Raw genomic sequence first — 20,713 nt, forward strand, 5'->3', positions numbered from 1 at the left:
TTCTACGAGCAGAAAGGCGTCGCTATCTTCATCAACGAGTAACGAGATTTAATTGTCAAGACAAACTTCATTCAATTTAAAGGGATAACCGTGCTAATTCGGCATTTAAATTACAGAAATATATATAACCCAGCAAATGCTTAAATGACATCCGGATGTCTAGCTAACAGAGCGGCAGTTGTCAGGCCTGCACGGTATCGAGAAACCGTCCTAGGAACGGCCGTGAGGTTTGGTTTGCGTGTCAGGTCTTAGTGAGTTACTATTGATCTATCGTAATGCATGAATGGATCAAAAAATAAATGCGTGATCACTATAAATTTTCCTATGGAAATAACAAGAGTGAATCAATTATTGCCTTGACATTAAGAACGCAATTAATTCGGCTCACGTCCACCCATCGACGCGATTGAGTGCAAACAAATTATTCCACAATTATACAGTCACCGGAAAATAGTGATAAGGACGTGAGCGACGTTCAAATGCTCAAGTTAATCAAAGGTTCTATAAAGGCTAGAATAATAAACTTGGTCGGCTAGCCTGTAGCTCAAACATTATATTTGACTCGCTCAAATGGTGGGCGTCTCCAAGCCTAGCTCATGTGCACGCTGCTAAGTGATACGAAACTCAGCAACGTGAGAAACTTTAACAAAACTTCTTGCCTGTACCTCCCATGTAAGTATTATGCTACTCATTCCCTCCAGTTGTTGCATGATCTTTATCGCAATATTCATCATTTCTTTATCTCACATTGCTTTGGTTTTTTAGGTCTCGTGAAATGCAACAGCACCAACCCTCAATTGTGTTTTTCTAGTTTGTATCACTTCCCCGTGTCACTATAGAAGCATAGCCAGGCTTCTTCACTTCCTTGCGCCACGTCCCCTGCCCCTGCCTCTGCCCTTCTTGGGTGAAGGCTCCATCGCCCCAACGTCCTCCACGACCTCGTCCAGGACGCGCTTCTTCACCGAGCGACCGCTTCGTCGCGTCGCCACTGATTCCTCGTCTTTGGGTGCTTCATCGTCCTCTCTGTCATCAATAGACGATCAGGCAACGCGAAACGATCATACACAAAAAGACGAGGAGACATCATAAGACAATGAGATAAAACGTTATTAATATTAAACGAAAAGCTCTTATTTAGGGGCTTAGGTGACTTATTTATTTACTTACAAATTAGTGATTTTTTTACTGAAGTCACTCATTAAACTGCATATATTTTGTGAGATGTTGAGAAACGTTCGGAAAGAGAGGTGAAAGCGTAAGAATTTTCTGGAAGAAGTTTCTTGACTTTATTTAATCAATAATGACTCGTAATGTGAAAAATAATGTAAATTGTACCAAGTAAAATAGCGCTGGCACTAACCAATGTTGCTATAGAAATCAGTCCTATGCATATAATAGGCATACAAAAATTCGCAAAAATTTATTCTAAACTCACTTGACGGGCTTGGGAAGCTCGTAATTCTCGAGACTCGCGCTGTCCTGTAAACAAAAAATACAGAATTAAGAAGACAGACCAAGAAACTCGGTAGAAGAAAATCATTTAAGGAACTAAAATAAAGAGTAAAGTACTACTTGACGAAACGTACATCATAACATAACTTGGAATAACTCGAAAATAAAAACGGCGATTTTTCGTGTGCATCAATCAGCTATGCAATGGACTATGTAGCCGCCTCACTTACATGCACGTCGGACATGGCAAAGTTTGCACTCTCAGAATTGGCCTCATCTTCTTTGTCCTCTTGTTTAGCAACAGTCTCATCCCTCGACGTCTCAGAAGCATCAGCCGAAATGCTAGTGTCAGTTGAGACTACAGCGTTGTTTTGAGAACCATTCAATGTCTCCATGTTATTTAACGAGACAGAATCTTCAGCTGGAGGCTCCACATTTTGGATGGGATCGCTTGAAATCTCGGGATTTTTCTGGGGATCAGTAACATCAATCGAGACCTCTTCCACGACAGCGACAGCATCGTCAGTTCCAACTGCAGAACAACTGCTGACATCAGCATCACGGTTTGGTACGTCGTCTAAATCTTCATACTTGAACTGGTCTGCATCCTCATCATCTGAATGTCCTTCCTCTTTCTTGTCAGCCCCGTTTGATGGAGCAGAAACTTCACCATTAGGTTTATCAAGGGCAAAGTATTCGTCTTCTTGCTTTGCCGATAAATCAACACAATCTCTGGCAGTGTCAGAGTCATCAGATTTCTGGCACAATTCCTCTTCCTCCACAAAATCGAGCTGGGGCTCGTCATTGAGTCCTTCATATATCATTCGTTCATCTTCATCGTCTTCAGGGCCGTTGCTACCCTCCTCGATGTCATCGTCCTTGCTCTCTGCCTCCGCCTGCATGGAGGTTCCATCACGGGTTTCTTCGCTGAAGTGACTTCCTTCATCACCGTCCTTACCACGCCTGGTAAAAATGAGTACAATTAACTTACTAGACTAAAATACATATAAAAACTTATTCTAACGTACAGTCAAACGAGGCTTTGCTCGGAATAAATAATGCTTCAATATGTTACCTCTTTATCAAATTAACTTTTCAGTTTGAATTATATTCTGAAACTTGAGTAATGATAATTCCAGAAGGACCTCTTCGTTCACAAAGTTAATAAAAAATTCTCATTCATTTAAATTCTATTAATTTGAGGTAGTCTGAATTTAGAATAAGTAACAAAATAAAAGTATGGTACATCTTGAAATAAGCTGAGATTAATTTATTCATTAAAACACCCGTCAGCTGAATTCAAATTCAGGTATTATAGTACGAACTGTACTGGATGATTTTGTGTATTTGCTGCCAAATATGATCATGTCCTTTGCCAGCCTTCAAAACACAAACATATTGATAAATGTTTGTGTTTAAACACAAATAAAAATGTGTCGGCCAGACGGGATCTCCAGGTGGTGCTCCAGCGCACAAATTTAAGAAAAACTGCATTAAACAAACCAAATCGGTTTCATCAAATGTTAGAACAGTTGGAAGATGCTGTGCTACCAGGATCCGCAGTGACTTCAATATTGTTCTAGTAATATTTGCAGTCTTCTTCAGGCTTTAACCTATTTTTAATAAGACTGACTGCAGGTTCATTCATTTGCAAGCCTTCAGTAGTAATTTAGTAATGTTTGCGCAAGTAGTCTAGCAATCAACTAATAGTTGCAAGTTTACAAGTAGTAATTTAGTAACATTAGCAAGTTTTCAGTAGTGATCCAGTAGTATTATCTGGTAATCTGACTCTTTATTCGTAATCTAGTATTACTTTCCCAGGATTCGATTGTATTTTTATCAAGACTCGCGAAGGACTCAAGCATTGGCATATACTGCAGTAATATTTGGGTCGAAGTACTACGTATTTTCTTTAACCACTTCAAGCGTTCTATCATTTTAAAAGTCTTCAGTAGTAATCTAGTGATATCTGCGCAGGATTCACTTATGTATTGCCATCAAGACTCACGAGGGACTCTGACTAGGCAGGTCTGTACTGGAGTCGGTGGAGTGGCAGGCGTCGACGACCTCTTCATCGCGTGAGGTCTCAGTCGCAGCCGGGGCTTCCTTATCCTCCTGTCAGAAGTGTGATTACAATACACAAATGTATGACATTCTTTAGATTGTAGTACAGCCATTGTTTTACCGTCATTTGAAAATTCCTTGCACGATATTGTCTTGTGAAATTCTACAGGTTTATCAGAATATTAATTAACACGCGAGAATTTCACTGCTTAATTTTCATTACCGTATGATTAATATAATATAATTTACTTCTTCAACCATTTTGTACAGCTAATTTCACAATCAAAGATTCCAACCAGCACCATTCGCAGTTTTGGTCTGCGCAAATTCAGAACCACAGACTGGAATTCATATACATCACTGAAACTCAGACACTCGGAGTAGTTCTCAACATGGCCGGTAGAGACTGATTCATCGAGAGCTATTCGATGCAGCGGGAGGCAAGGTATAGACAACCAATTTTAGCTTTTAAACAGGAGGTAAGCGTCCGTTTATAGTTCAAACCCAGTCAACCTGTTTTCTGTACCATTTTAGATTTAAATAGAAGGTAATCATCCATTTACGTTGTCAACATAGTCAACCTATTTTCTCTTCCGCTTTAGATTAAAATAGAAGGTAAACGTCTACCTATGTTATCAACGTTGACAACCGGTTTTCTGAATCGTTTCTTATTTCAATAGCAGGTGCCCGTCATTTTCTGTAATTTAAGGAGTCATTTCATACTTTCCATTCCGTTTTACTTACAAAAAGTAGATATTAATATATTTTTAGAATGTAGACAATTATTCCATGCTTTCCATAGTTTTTTTACCGTACAAGGTAGCAGTGCACTTCGTTACATTCATGAAAACTCTAGCATTCCGATGCCGTTTGGACGTTACAATACAAGAAAGATAGGCAAAGTATTGTACTTAAGCAGTCACTTTTTATTTCATTATCTTACCTTAGACTTGAGAGCGCTAAGCACGTGCATGTAGTGAGCGTTGGAGCGGCAATGCACCTCGGCCAAGGAAGGATCGAGTCGCTCGTCGCACGCGCTGCACTTCAGAGACGCGTGACAAGAAAGGAAGCTCTCGCCTGCCATCACGAAAATACATAGTCGTTATGTTTGTTGCAAATATTTCTTTGGTAAAAATTTAAAAGTGATAAAATGCTAAAAAAAATTCCATGTTGCCAGAGAACGTTTTTAAGATAAGTTTCATCATCATTCGCAATTTGACAATACAAATATGAGGAAATACATTAATAACACAATACAGATCGAGACACATTATTATTACTGAAGTCCATTAACCGATATGAATACTTGGTTTTCAAGTGCTCTGAATAATCAATTCCGATCTATTTAATGATTTGGTGCTCATGCTTAGAATAATTGTACACAAACTTCACCCGGAAAAAAATGGATTTGCTCCATTAAAAAATGTAACTTGGTAATACACTACTGATTTGAACAACTTGGCGTCCTATGGAGTAGCGTCTTTTTTCCAGAAGTAACTAGGAGGAATTTATTGTCTCGCATGTAAAGTAAGAGGACAATAGGAATAGTCACTTAAATAATCAGCCGTCTAGATATCCACACAACAGATCACAAACCAAGAACTGTTATTGCACAAAAAACATACATCACTTCTGATGGTAACAAAGTACCTATAGCTTTCTCAATCCAAGGCAAGATACAATACAGCTAAATGTGTTCTGAAGAACAGCTAGCTATGACGTAACTAAAATATTTTATACCACACAAATTATGGCTGTCATAAGAGGGTTGTCAAGGCTGATAAATGAGAAAGGCTGTCCAAATTGTGATGCGCTTCGTGTGGGTCGTCATCCTGACCCTGTTTGACCTGACAAAAGAGCGATCAGTGTTATGTGCAGAAGGTGCGTTACTACTCGCATTTGAACAATATGACTAACATATTTTTCTGATTGCATGTTTTTAGACCATTTTCGCATTTATGGAAAAAATGCACTATTGTGCTCGCCATGTGCGTCTGTCCGTTCGTCTGTCTGTCTGTCCGTCCGTGACTTCACGTTTTCGTCGACGTGAAAATGCGCGCACTGTCACTCACTGCAGTGAGTATTGAGTTATATTTTTTTGCCACGTCAGCATCAAGACATTTGACTCACCCACGGGAGTATCTCCCGAATATGGCGGGAGAGACGCGGAAGTAAGAGGCTCTGGTCGATCACAAGTTCTCCGTAGACACTTGAGAGCTCGGTCAGCCGCTCCCCACCACTCGTCTGACATACACAATATATCAGTGACAAAACAAAGAGAAATATTTCATGATTTTAGAAGCCATTGTGATGAATTAAACTTCAAGAGCCGATGTATATGTTAAATGAAACAAATGGCCTACCAAAAAGTACTAAGTAACCAGTGACAAGAAGCAAATTTCTTATAATTAACAATAATGAAAGAAACTGTGTTCCACATTGCCAGAACATTATTGAATACGTAACAAATATATTATATTTTGCGATTATATACCTTGATTGTCCAATGGAGCCTCTTCGTTGTCGCCTACTACAGTAGATCCCGGCTCAGGAACCTCCACTTTCTGTCGCTCCTCGTGCTTTGCCTGCACACAAAATTCATATATTGATAGCTGTAACAATAAATTCGAATATTGATTATTATAACCATACCACCTAATGAGAAGGGCAAGTAAACCATTGAAAAGCAGCAGGTCATGCATTCCATGTTTCAGGCACTAAAACTTCATGTCTTCGATGAAGAAATTAACACTTTGGGAGACTAACATCATGTCATGTAATTGCAACGGCAGCGTACACTGCGGCATTGACAATCTTGCAGCGATTTGACTTTATTTAGATCTGCTTGTGGGAAGAAGTCCATGCCCATCAAATCCTATGTTTATTCTTTTTACTTAAATTCAATAGCATTACCCTCTCACTGGCAAATAAGTGCGTGGTTACAGATGCAGCCAGTTGCTCTATGTATTGAAAATTTATATGAACTAAGCACTCACTAGGAGATGACGGAAGCCGAGACGGTGATGTTCGTAGTCTGGTCTGCTGCTGAACCAAACGTTGCAGCACTTCACGATTTGGAAGTTGTTGACGAGCTACAACACAATGGACACAAATGACACTCAAGCATGTAAAAAAAAATCCCCTTTTTGTAAAAAAAAAACATAAAAATATATTGTAAAAACATATATTTTACATATCTTGTAAAAAAACAATTGATGGCACGTTAATTAAAGAAACAATACATACATATCAGCACCTCTAGAGATAATATAATATAAAAAAGCATCAAAGTCAGCCACCTTATGCTCGACCGAATTGATGTGCTTCTGGAGAGATCCCGCCACCTTGCAGATGCATTTGTAGCACTGGCTCTTCTTGGCATCCTTGTCGTCCAAGGCCAGCATCAGGTGCATAGCCGCAATCTGCGAAAAAAGTAAGATTCTTTAACTTCATTAAATGAATTTGTCAATTCCAAAATAGTGCAAAAAAATAGGATACTAAACTGGTCAAATATAGAGTTTCCATAGTGCAACTTTGACCAGAAAGAGTATTAAACTCTAACTGCCCAATGCAGTTCAGAAATATGTTGATAAAAAAGTCAGTTTTGCGCCATCACTCCAGTAAATACGTCCAAGTTTTCTCTTCATAAGTTGGTGTTGTTACCAGATCCTTGTGCATATATTCAAGCACAACCAATTTTACTGAGAAATGCATGAAAATTTACAGAGAAATGCTGCGGCAGCGGTATCATGACACGACATTACAAATAAACTGATATACAAAGGATTTGATTTTTTACAAATACATTTTAGGCGAACAGTTCAGCCCAGCATTCCTAAGGGAGTTGTGGAACACTATAAAGAGTTGCAGGCAAGGTGCTTAAGTAAGTGTTAAGCTCTTAGTAATTTTGCTATGAAACGGACAAGCCACAATACCTTTGACTGTTGCCTCAGAAGATCCAAGACTGCTGAGTTTTTGCGGTGTAGAGCGTTAAGGATTTCTCCATGCACCGAACTCTTCAGATGTTTCTTATAGTCCTGCAATAATGGGTATTTAACTTAATCAAGGTAAATGTATTATATTACATGTAAAGATGTAGTAGAAATAGACTTCAAACAGGATATCATTGACAAGAAGCGAAAACTCACATCCACTGAAGTGAAGCTGTCAAGTTTGCAGACGTGGCAGCGAAGAGCTTCAACTGGACACTTTTCCTGCACATAAAAAATTGAGTTATTGGCCTCATAAATATGAAATTTTTACTTCAGATGAAAATCTTCTTGAGATTCTCACCCAGGGTTGAGTTTGAAGTTGTCATAACCACTACCGGACATCAAATTTCTACTCAAAGTTTCAAATTAATATCAAAGAGAAGATTCCAAATTCTAAATCATGATTTCCACTATCCAGAAAATTCTTCTATAATCGAGTCTCAAGCGTCTGTCCTTGCTTTCACATGACAAGCCTATAGCAAAGCCTATAATCAAATGACAAAGCCTATAAAAAAACCTATAATCACATGACAAAGCCCATAACAAAGCCTATAATCATATGACAAAGCCTAAAATAAAGCCTATAATCACATGACAAAGCCTATAACAAAGCCTATAATCACATGACAATATAAGAGACAGAACAAAGCCTATAATCACATGACAAAGCCTATAACAAAGCCTATAATCACATGACAAGCCTATAACAAAGCCTATAATCACATGACAAAGCCTATAACAAAGCCTATAATCACATGACAAAGCCTATAACAAAGCCTATAATCACATGACCAAGCCTATAACAAAGCCTATAATCACATGACAAAGCCTATAACAAAGCCTATAATCACATGACAAAGCCTAAAACAAAGCCTATAATCACATGACAAAGCCTATAACAAAGCCTATAATCACATGACAAAGCCTATAATCACATGACAAAGTGTATAACAAAGCCTATAATCACATGACAAGCTTATAACAAAGCCTATAACTTAAACAAATTAAGTGCAACAGAGAGCAAACTCACCTCAGCTTCAGCATCCTTTTCATCAACGACTTTTGGAGCAGGTTTTCTGAAGAACATAGGCAAGAAATAAAAATTAGTAGTACTACATAAACATCAAAAATAATATTTTGTTGAGTAATTGACTAATAAAATGCCGATGAGAAACATGGATGATAACATCAGCTGTGGCGATCATAGCACATAAAAGCCAGCCTAATGTGCTTCATATTTTGGCGTTCACAAATTTTACTTCCAGGTTGGTTGGAGTTCTCACTCTACATCATCAAATGAGAATCAATTTGCTGGACGAAATAATTCACCAGATTATCCTGATGCCCATATCTCTATCAAAACTAGCTGCAATGTCGTTAAAAAAACAAGCAAGATGCATCAAAAGTTTCATTTTTTTATGAAACCGCAACAGAACGGAACTCGAATTTGCCACCAAGGGCGGCTTCAATATGAAACAAGTAAAGGAAACATGTCCTTGGTTCAACTGACCGAACGTGGAGCTAAATCTGGACCCAGAAAGATAAGGCATTACGGCCTGCAGCACAAACGTCAGACCGGCGACACAAGCAGTGCAGGCATTAGTCTAAGCAACACAGAAGTGCATAGAAGCAGTTTCACAATTGGACACAGACAAAAATCTGTTCCTGGTCTTTCTAGTCATTTGAGCAAGGAAAAGATGACAATATTGCTGCTGAAATACTGCAGTAACCAAAAATTAAGTTCAGATATAATGTTCCCTTCGAGGTCTAGAGAGCCTACAAGCACTTTAAAGCAGTCGACACAGCAGTCCACAGTGCATTCCTTGCAAAAATGTCCACGAAGCAATCACCTAGCAGTCCACAAAGCACACAATCTCTGGCAGTGTCAGTGCAATCACCTAGCGTTGGTGAGTCAACTAAAATAAAAAGAGATTGTGGGCTTTGGAAATATCTTGAATAAATTATTCTAGATTTGACAATATTCAACAGCATAGCTCCTTGAAGTTAACCAAGTAGCCCTAAACTGCTCACCATAAGCAGGATTCATAAATTGGCCCAAACTATCCACAAGATCGCTTCACAACCAAAAATTTTTGAAAGACCAGCTAAGAATAAGAAGAAGCCATTGAATAACCCTAAAATTTATAGCCGATAGTAAAGCTCTACAAGTCGCAATGGTGAGGAAGTGAGCAGCTCTCTATATGAAACGAGGAAGAAAAGAGCATTTATATACTACCAGGAGTTCATCAACCCCACGACCATGTTGCAACGTAGGTAGGTCTTACCTACTAATGCCCGAAGGCCTGTCCCTCCTACTAGCAGCGGAGGAGGAACTGCTGCGCTGACCACCAAAGTGGGAAGAGTTGGGTGCTGTGGAAGAGGACTGCTGGTGCGCAGGACGCGCGTCATTCAGACCTCGCTTATCTTTGAGCCATTTTCTGAGGTCGCGGGAAGAGCCATCACTGCTGCTCCTGTTACCACCACCACCACCACCGCCACTGCCTACTGAGCGGTTGTACCGGCCGCTGTGGGCCATCTGTGGTGGTGCGCCATGTCAAGAGGCCATGTTTGGAATAAGCTCTCATCAAGAGGCCATGTTCTGAATAAGCTCTCATCAAAAAGCCATGTTCTGAATAAGCTCTCATAAAGAGGCCATGTTCTGAATAAGCTCTCATCAAAAAGCCATGTTCTGAATAAGCTCTCATAAAGAGGCCATGTTCTGAATAAGCTCTCATCAAGAGGCCATGTTTTCACTAAGCTCTCACGCAAATATCTTTTGAATTCCATCAGAAATTTTGGAAGAAAACGGAAATGCTATCAGTAAAGAATCCATAGTTTTGACGGAAATCCATTGAAGATGACCCCGAATTATTTGCTTCTTCTTACCACCAACAAGGACAGTGAAGGAAGAGCCTAGATCAACGAGGTAGCATTAGAGGTACTAAATACATGATAATTCTTTAAGACCAACGAAGCACATCAGAAAAAAAATGTAAATATCAATCTCTTGCAGTAGTGTAACATGACTGGGTCTGTGATTCACGAAGTTTTTTTGGTGCAGCTAACCGACGCAAAAAGAGAACAAAATTACCAATTGCCCCAGCAATGTAAGATGAGAAAAACTAGTCTCAGTAGACCAAATGCCTGTACATTGCACCCGAGAGATAGACAAATTGGCAGGATCTAGAGCACAAAAATGTACAACACTTCTCTCCATAATTAGAGAGCAAATCAAAGGCAAAACAAGTAAATGATAGAGATTTACTTTTTAGTTCAATCGTGAAATGAAGTGAACGCAAATAAGATTTGTATCAGAATAATCATCCAGAACAATCTCGGAAAATATGATGTGATGAAGCATGAATAGACATCATATCAACAGTAATGTACATCCTATAATATCCACAGTATTATCCACAACATCATATCATTAAAATGATATCCACACTGAAATAACTCACAAACCTACAAGAATGAAATACCGGTTAGAATGAAGCTTGTCATCAGGAAGTTGGAACAGGTAACTAGTGCTCTTCATGGCCTTCATTATTATAAGGTAAATTACAGGCGATAAAAAATTATGTTAATGATTATTTTTATATTGAGTAGAGGTGATAAGATGTTAGTAGAGGAGTACCTGACAACCTTCCTTCAACTCCAAAAGAATTGGTCATAACCATGATCATGAAGCAACTATACGGACAAAAATAAGTCAACGAGTGTACGATGGCTGCCTTATAGACAGCACGCACAACGCTGAACTAGTACCAAATAGCTCCTTGTCTCAATAAATTGATATGATATAAAAATCCGGTGAGAAATGTGTTTTGAAATTTTTTTACCCTAATTGGCAGGACAATGCCTGGGATTTAGTCAACTGACCAAATGGAGTGCTACACCAATCTACATGTTCTCTATTCCACCAAGAGTTAATAAAATGAGGTACGGGTAAACTATTACCTATATTATATATTTAGAAGCTCTGCAAAATATCTAGTGCATAAACGTTTCAATCCCATAATAAACGTGGCCTCATACACAAAGCTTGTAAGAAATATGTTAAAAGAAGTACTGAAGCGGTCAATTTTTCAACAAGAGACCTGGCTTGTTTGAAAATAATATTTGTCGACAAACTGCACGGCAAACGACTGATGGGGACTAAGCTTAACTTCAATAGACTACAGGCCTATACGGGTATTCCCACATAAAAATGTCCCTGAAATTTTAATTGATTTTGTCTCCACTTGAAACAAACAAGTTCAATTTTATTTTCTTTTAACAATGTACATATATTTTCTCACACAAGAAAAAAAAAGCAATCAAATCATGTTAATTTGATTTGGAGGTATGAGCAATTAAAAATCAGTGACATTTTTGAGGGACACTCTGTACATTGTACCTATGATAGACGAAGTGAATGCCACAAGAGGTTCTCTACTTACTTTGCCTCGGTCCATTGGCCTCATCATGTTGGGGGGGTCGCGGTATGGATGAGGAGTTGCGTTCGGCTGTAGTCAGATATTAAACAAATGCTTTACACTATACAAGAATTGTAAATAGAAAAATACATAGGTACAAAGGCAAAATTGTGAACGGCGGAACCATCAGCATACAATACAAGAATTGTGAAAGTTTATGAATAGGTAGAGATAAGATGGATTAGGACCCTCAGCAACCTTTGACGATTATGCTACGTAACATTCAAATTCCTCCAATACCAATATGATGGTATTAGAAAAATGGATGCAACTGGGTAAATGGTGAACTATGTTGGAAATGTTGAATATATTTAATCTTGAAAAAAAATAAGGCAAATCCACAGCCGTAATTCATTGGAAAATAGTAGAATATATACCTGGATGAATTTTAAATATTCTATGAATGCATTTTTAAATAAGACTGGACAAATGTTTTAGTGGATGAGACAAATGGCAGAACGAATGCCGTGATTAACCTGAAAAAAATTATAGCCTATGTATAGAGACCAATGTATTTGAAATGAAATTTGAAAATGCTCAGGGTATTTGTGGATGACTCACGCCAAGCACGTTGAGCGCCATCTTAGGGTCGTTGTTGTTGAGACGCGTCAGCTGGTTGATGCCCAGGACACTGCCATGGGGTGCCCCACCCAGCAGGCCTGGGCCACCCCCTCCACCACCTCGCACCACTGAAAAACAATTAACATATTAGAATTGTGAAGTCTTTAACTATGTTATCTAGGCTTCAAAATACTAACCACCGCCTATCAATCAAAATGTCTTTAAATCTGTAATGACGTATTGCATGTTTCAAGATACTAACCACTGCCAATCAATCAAAATGTCTTTAAATTAATAATGTTGTATTGCACGTTTCAAGATCCCTACCACTGTCAATCAATTAAAATGTTTTTAAATCTGTAACGACATATTCTAACCCATTTCGATATCCTAACCACTGCCAATCAATCGAAATGTCTTGAATTCTGAAAACATGTTTTAATAATCTTGAACCTTGACACTCCTTTGACATCCTAACACAGGAATATAGAACCAAACCACTGGTGATAAATCAAGGCGTAGGAAACCCGCATCCTGTAACAAACTAACACGAGTTTCTAGAACCTAACCACTGTGAACATGACTTGAATAATGAACACAATTAAACATAGTTTTTTTGAAACTTAATTCATTGAAGAAGCATCTCCAAGCGATTTTTTCTGAAAGTGAGATACGAGTCTCCATGCCTACAAACACAGTAGGGATCCAAATCCCGTTAAATAGTTGCTTAAGACCTCAATTGTTACTGATAAAATAACTGGACACAAATTTTTTACAAATGAAGCTAATATATTCAAAAGCCCTGATATTTTTTATTCAAGAACATAAAGTTTACTTCATCACGCATAACTTGAGAAATTATAAACTGAAATTCAGTTTATATTTACTTTAAAAATAAACTAACTTTCAGGATTGCCAAGCAGACTGGGAGCCTGAAGAGGGTTGCCAGCACCCCAAGCCATCGGGTCGTGGCCATGAGTCATACCCATCCCCATGCCACAATTGCCAGGTGTCATGCCAGACTCCCATGGACTGCAATACAAGAAAATTCATTTCATTTTACAAATACAAGCACTATATTTAATCAAACTTCTTAAGAGTAGTACAGGTTAAAATACTAGCTTTGGAATTTTGATTCAAACGACAATCATTGAGAAAAAAAATTGAAGTAACATTTCAAAAGCAAAATTGGAGAATTGCCAGACGATAATTCCATCCATCAAAAAAAGAACTGTGACAATTTTAATAATTTGAAATTATCTACATAAATAAAATGCTTTAACATGTTGGCCGCGATTGCACAAACAGCATGCATTCCGTTTAGGCAGCTCTTTCAAATTAGTATATCTTCAGTTCCAGTGCAGACATCAATGTGAGGGGCTGCATGTCGCTTTGCAGAAGAAAGTTCTTGTGGTACGTTTACCATGAAAAAACAAGTTGTCATATTATGTAAGCATCGTCCAAAATTACACTAGTTTTTATTGTTGGCGATGTGTACCGGTTCCTGGCTTGGGGTGGGATCATTAGGAGTTGATAAATTAGATACACGTCACCCATAATGATTGCAGTCTTTATTGCGGGCGTTGTAAGCCACTTCTTGACGCGCGGCGAGAATATTCTAAACCTTATTTTTTATTCTTCCTGTGAATGTAAAATGATACGCCATGGATATTTATATAAGCTCAGCTTTTCTCACCATCACATAGTCCCATTCGGGACTACCAAAATTTACTCTTTTTACAATTAAGTAAGTTTTTCATTTATTAGCTATTGATTTCAGTTTTTCTTTTGTTGTATTCTTTTCATTAACTGTTGTTTGCATAGATAATATTTTTTTCAGTATCATATATTTACATAAATATTATGGAAACAGCGGCAAAGAAACTGCAGGTAGAGTTGCCAAGTCAAATTCTTTCAACTAATTGCATATCCAGCAGTTAATCCAAACTGGAATACTTCCAACGATTCCAGTGAAAGCAACTGTGACCTGATACGAGATAGCAGCAGCAGGACCAGATTCATCAGCAACTGACATGTTATTATTCTTTCAACTGTTCCAGAGCACGCTGGTGCATTGGTTACACAAGGCAAGAAAAATTGCAATAATTTGTATCTCATGACACCAAAATGTGCACTTGACTATAACAGAGCAATGAAAGGCATTTATGTTTCAGATCAGAAGACATCGTACAAAACAGTTGCAGGGTGAAGAATAAAATGGTACAAGAAAGCATCAGTCGATCTGCTCACTGACTCATCAGTTACCAATGCTTGGATAGTGTACATCCAAATTCTATTCTCGTCAATCCGCTTCAATGACAGATTTTTTAGAATAATGTACGTGAACTCTTTTTGCAGGGAAGCACACCCATAATGTAAAATTAGGCACAAAATTTTTAATTGCTGGTGATAAAAGCTAAGATAGCATTGCACTTGGGTCAAACCATTTGAAACAAAATATGCAACAAGAAAGTGCTGTTGCAAATGCTGCAACATACAAGCAACAAATGGAGGAGGTGCTGTAGCAAGAAAGAAATTTGTCACATAAAAATGTACAGTGATGACTGCAAAGAAAACCTTCTTGTGGGTTAATTTTTTTTAGATGTTCCAACAATAACACATTCAAATTAGTGTCTCATACCAGAGAGAAATCGTGCAAAACATTTGTTTCAAAGGAAATGAAGTTTGAATTTTTATTTAGTTTATGTGCAACCATATCTGAGTCAGCATAATTACCTACATAAAAGACATGAATTGAGGACACAGTTTTTCTTCATACAGTAATTTCAGTATTTATTTTGTATCTTGTAAAGTTTCAAATCATGGATTTTGTGAAAATTTCAGCATTTCTTAGCTGGCTTGAGAGGTTTCATCACAAAGATTTTAAACTTGGAGCCGATATACCGTATAATTAAAAAAAAAATGTTTATTCAACACAAGCATGTACCCTCACACATCACACATCACACATGGACTCCGAAACGTTTTCTCTTATAAAGATATGGTGAATTTTTGTGGTATTGTTTTTGCTTTTAAATTCCTAATCACACACTCAGGTTCACCGTGAACCAATATGGTGCACATTGCAGGCTAACGTGTTAGTAGTTTGCTTTTGGTAAAGATTATTCTCTAGAAAATTCTTTCTAATTCTCATGTCAAATGATTTAAATATTAATTGAAATTATTAGATAGTTATTAATATTCCACAGCAATATATGGGCATTTGGTCTGCCTTCAAATTAAGAGAAAATACATCACAGATGTTGATATCATCTGGCTCTAAGAAAGCAAAATATTTCAAATAGAAAGAAACAATTTCATGGGTCAGTAAATAATGTACACAATATTCCATAAAAATTAAGCTTGTATTGACTGAGAATATTAGCCTATTCTTAGAAATTTTGGCAATTTTTCCTAAGTGGTTCTAAGTTTTTTTATTATTCTTTCAATATTCCTTCATTTTATAAGGCAAAAAACTACTAAAAATCCTAAGAGCATGAGAAGTTGTGATAATTAACCTGGGTCTGTGCAAGGCTCCACCAGGAGGATTGCGGGGAGCTCCTCCAAGGAGCCCTGGCTGGGGTCGTCCCTGCACATGACGTGGTGCATTGCCAAGCAGTCCACTTTGTCTTGAGTCCCTCCAATTACGATCCCTGTAATTAGAAAATTCATTAGGAATCCATTATATTTATCAGTACAAAATTTTCAGTAGGTACGTATAAAAACAAAAAACTTCAAAATTATATAAATCTATACATAAAATTTATTTAAGGATCCAGGTTAAGATGTTTAATGTGTGAGTAATGTACAATTTTGATGCTAAATATTACTTGAAAAGGATTCCACAAGATCAGTTCAGTCTAATGTGAGCAAATATATTGGTATAATTAAGAGACTACTTTATAAATATGTATTTGTGGTATTTACACAAATAAAGAAATTCATGTCTAAGCAGTACAATGAGGTTGCTCCCGAGCGCAACGGTAGGGATGTTGTTTATTGCTCCTTTCCATATTTCAGCCCTGCATCCGAAGCTATGTCAAGGGAGTTAAAACTTTTGTTTTCGAAGTATTTCACAAATGTTAATCTTCGTGTCATATTGGTCAACCATTTTAAAATCAGTTCTTTTTTTAGGTTCAAAGATACTCTCCCTATGCATATGCGATCATCCCAAGTTGATAAATAAAGTTGTGCACAATGTGCATCTGCGTACGTCAGGATGACGTCTTGCAATCTTTATTCTAGGGTCGCAGAACATAGGGGCAGGTGTTGTAGAACTGGTAACTTACTGTCATGTCCACCTCATTTGGCTGCGCGGGCTCATGCCGAGCAGTGCAATGTTCCAGTTTCTGACAGTGACTTCAAAGTTTTAGCTTCCAGTTCTGGTGTTTCTGATTTGCGTATTTTAGAATCTTTGTACACTAGAATCTTACCCGCTTTAAATTGTAACTAGGTAGGTTTTACAGCTTAGGTTTTTTGTCATAATATTGACTGTACTAATTACTAATTTATCTGTGTTCTAGAATTTTCAAACTGATGATTGATCTGGACTCCGAAATGTTTTCTTTAAAGATACTATAAATTTTGGTCGAGTTTTCTTTGCTTATAAGGAATTCGTTTTTATATGTCTAAAACCGTCTCTTAAATCAATCATCTATTAATTCATTTATCACTTAAAATCAGCAAATACAAGTATACTTAAAGGATTCCTAATACATTCACAGACTTATTTAAAAGTCTCAAACCATAATATTCTTTCTACACAAACAGTTTATCACTATTTAGTAAAGCAAGGTCAATTATCAACTTTCATACAGGTTTCAATGTTCTCACTACCTAGGGTAAACACTGTATATTCCAACATTGTGGGTAATTCCGACACTTCTCAACTTTTTTCCTTTATATTAAGCTGTGTCTTAGTTCCACGCATTTGTTGATGGTTGAAATAGCACGACGTCATACTATTGCGTGCCATACTATTGCCAAACACTAGGTCTGGGCCATCTGGCGGGAAAATGTTGAGATCCAAAGAGAGGCAGTGCGCATCACTCAGTGAGAACATCGAAAAATGCGTCAAAGTTGATAGTTGACCTTGCTCCACCAAATAGTGATAAACTCTTTGTGTAGAAAGAATATTATGGTTTGAGACTTTTAAAGTCTGTGAATATATTAGGAATCCTCAAGTATACTTGTATTTGCTGATTTCAAGTGGTAAATAAATTAATAGATGATTAGGTTAAGAGATGGTTTTAGACACGTAAAAACTAATTCCGACATAGCTTGGAATTAGACACACAGAGCTCCTTCCGAGCTGTGTGCAAAAATTAAAATTTTCTTTATTAAAAGCTTAATAGCTCTTAATTAAAAGCCTAATAAAGTAGATTCCAGTACAGCTCACACAGCGATCAGAATTTGAACACAAGAGTGTTGAAATTACGAATTAGTAGAGTTTGAAGCGTGGCTGAAATGAGTCTCACAAAATGCCAAATTTAGTCACACACAGCATCGGAATATATGGATTTGGTAGGTTTGCATTCTAAAGGCTTTTAAATAAATATGGCAACATTTTGTGATGTTTCATTGTTACTGGCGCATAGTGCGGTGTTTTGAGAGTGACGTAAAGCAAATAGAACTCTAGTTGCACATACGGTGATTTTTTATAGCCATTCATTTTTTGCTACGTCCTTAATGTGTCGGAATATACCGCGTTTACCCTAGTTGACTTGGACTTTTGCTCTGCAGATCTTAACATTTTCCTGCTAGACTTAGTGTTGTGCAGAATCCTTGTGCGCAATAGTATGATGTCACTATTTCAACCATCTACGCATTCGTGGAACTAAGACCAAGCTTAAAAGGAAAAAGTTGAGGGGTGTTGGAATTACCCAGAGCGTTGGAATATGGTGCGTTTAAGGTAAACGCGGTATATTCCGACATCGTGGGTAATTCTGACACTTCTTGACATTTATCCTTAATATTAAGATTTTTCTGAGTTTCATGCATTTGTTGAGTAGTGCGGCATTTTGAGAGTGACGTAAAGCAAACAGAACTCGAGTTGTGCATAGTGCATACGGTGTATAAAACACCATATGCACAACTCCAGTTGTGTGAAAAAATGAATGGCTAAAAAATACACCGTGTATTTTTTAGCCATTCATTTTTTGCTACGTCCTTAAAGTGTCAGAATATACCGCGTTTACCCTAACCTATAAAATTTTTAATGGCAGCAAAGTCAAATAGGCAAATATCAAATAAACATAATAGGCAATTGGCAAAATCAAATAGCAAATCAAAAATCCAGCCTAGAGCCCTAGCCCAGCCCCTAGGCAATAGTCATTACTGCCATTGGCCCATTAGTAGCTAGGTACCGTAAACTGGGGTAACTTTGTCTCCCGGGGTAACTTTGACCACTTTCGGTTTTTTTAACAAAAACCCCCAAAACTCAAAAACTATTTGACATAGAAAAATTTTGTTAATGGGCATTAAAGGCCTATTATTGAGGCTATGTAACACATTAGAAAGATTTGAAAAGTTTGCATATCTAATAGGTTGAAAAATTAAAAATGTGACCCACGAAAAAGAGCTATTATTTAAAGCCTGTCGGAGTACCCCCTCCAATTTTTTTATTTTTTGGTAAAATAACTCCAGGTTTAGATGCATTGTAGTAGAACTCTTCTAGTTACATATGCAAAAGACAAATTTGAGAAAAGTCATAGTTTGCAAATGGTGGGCGCCGCCCCACAATGGGGTAACTTTGACCACCTAATGGCAGCCGTGATGGGGTAACATTGACTGGCTTGGAAATTAAGTTAAAATTACCATAGGTACCTATATAACATACGGTATTTTATGTTTGATACAACTATTAATGTTTTTTTCTTTATGTTTCAGACTCTACAGAGTCTTATATATGGTAATTTTAACTTAATTTCCAAACCAGTCAATGTTACCCCATCACGGCTGCCATTAGGTGGTCACATTTCGCCCATTGGAGGGCGGCGCCCCCCATTTGCAAACTATGACACTTTCCTAAAATCTGTCTTTTGCATATGTAACTAGAAGAGTACTAGGTACTACAATGCACCACAACCTGGAGGCTGGAGTTATTTGGAGTTATTTTACCAAAAAAATAAAATTGATTTTACCACCCGGTCAGAGAAACCCCAAGAGCTGGGGTAACAAAGACCATCACTTTTTTTAAAATTACATCAAAACTATGAGAGGCAGGAGCCTCAGCCTGCAATTTATGGTGAGTAAAGCTAGGCTGCTAGAGTATAGACCTGTATTTTGCACGTTTCAATTTAAGTTTAACTTATCTAGTAAAAAAATGGCATTGTTTCGAAATAAAAAAGGGGTCAAAGTTACCCCACTTTACGGTAGTAGGTAGGTAGTTAGGTAATCAGAGATTTATAGCTATAGTGAACGTGAACAGAGTTATGATTAGCTATAATTTTATAAAAACAGTATTGACAGAGGCTGACTAAAATTCAGATGTAATCTTGCTATAATGCTATTACCAATGGTTGATGCATGATACAATGATTGAAATAAATAATGATGTCCTGTTTTATGAAAAACTTTATAAATTTCGAAATTTTTGATGCCTACCTTGGTCTCACGTTCCTGGGCCTTCTTGCATTGTGGTTGCCACTCATTTTGTTGTTAGTCTGTCTGTGCATTAATTCTTATTTATTGGGAATGATTTTGATTACCAGAGTCGTAGAGACTAATGAAATGAAATAAAAGGAGCCTGTTTATCCAAACCTTCAAAATACAACTAGCGACAAAATTCGGCAACGACTATCATTGTGAATGGTTGATACAACTCACGCTGCTGTGATCGGTTGCTGTGAAGAGTATGTAACTGTTAGGGAGATGGAATCCAATTTGCGTAGAAGCTCCCAGTTATCCCCTACCTTATTGGATGATTTATCACATTACAAACAGATTTAAAGCTGTTAGTAATCTAAAAGGTGCCTGTACACAGGGATAGTACTAGCCGCTAGTTAATCCGTCGCATAAACTGTCCACGCTACTAGCCTCGTGTAAAGGGGTTCAGCCGCTTCAGAGGCATGCGCCGGCAACTGGCGGCAAGTGCCCGAGATGCGGCCGAGAGAGACAACGACGTGTTGATTTCTTTGCTGGAGAAGTGGCTAGTAGCGCTGATTC

The 20,713-nt window shown here is 37.7% G+C and overlaps 1 protein-coding gene across 1 annotated transcript; it reads right to left on the reverse strand.

Annotated features, from left to right (window-relative positions):
• Positions 1-528: 528 nt before the first annotated feature.
• Positions 529-20,401, reverse strand: LOC108667529. The gene is made up of 18 exons (XM_018154563.2): positions 20,153-20,401; positions 16,066-16,200; positions 13,452-13,579; positions 12,548-12,675; positions 11,951-12,016; positions 9,794-10,044; positions 8,539-8,584; positions 7,665-7,730; positions 7,452-7,553; positions 6,816-6,938; positions 6,513-6,608; positions 6,011-6,101; positions 5,647-5,760; positions 4,460-4,593; positions 3,461-3,567; positions 1,683-2,415; positions 1,436-1,479; positions 529-1,023 (listed from the first exon to the last, which is right to left on the reverse strand). The coding sequence occupies exons 1-18, from the start codon at positions 20,221-20,223 to the stop codon at positions 858-860; spliced, it is 2,601 nt and encodes an 866-aa protein (XP_018010052.1). The 5' UTR covers positions 20,224-20,401; the 3' UTR covers positions 529-857.
• Between the last annotated feature and the right edge of the window lie 312 nt (positions 20,402-20,713).

The sequence above is a fragment of the Hyalella azteca genome, unplaced genomic scaffold, assembly GCF_000764305.2.
Source record: "Hyalella azteca isolate HAZT.00-mixed unplaced genomic scaffold, Hazt_2.0.2 contig16679, whole genome shotgun sequence".
Classification (NCBI taxonomy): Eukaryota; Metazoa; Arthropoda; class Malacostraca; order Amphipoda; family Hyalellidae; genus Hyalella; species Hyalella azteca.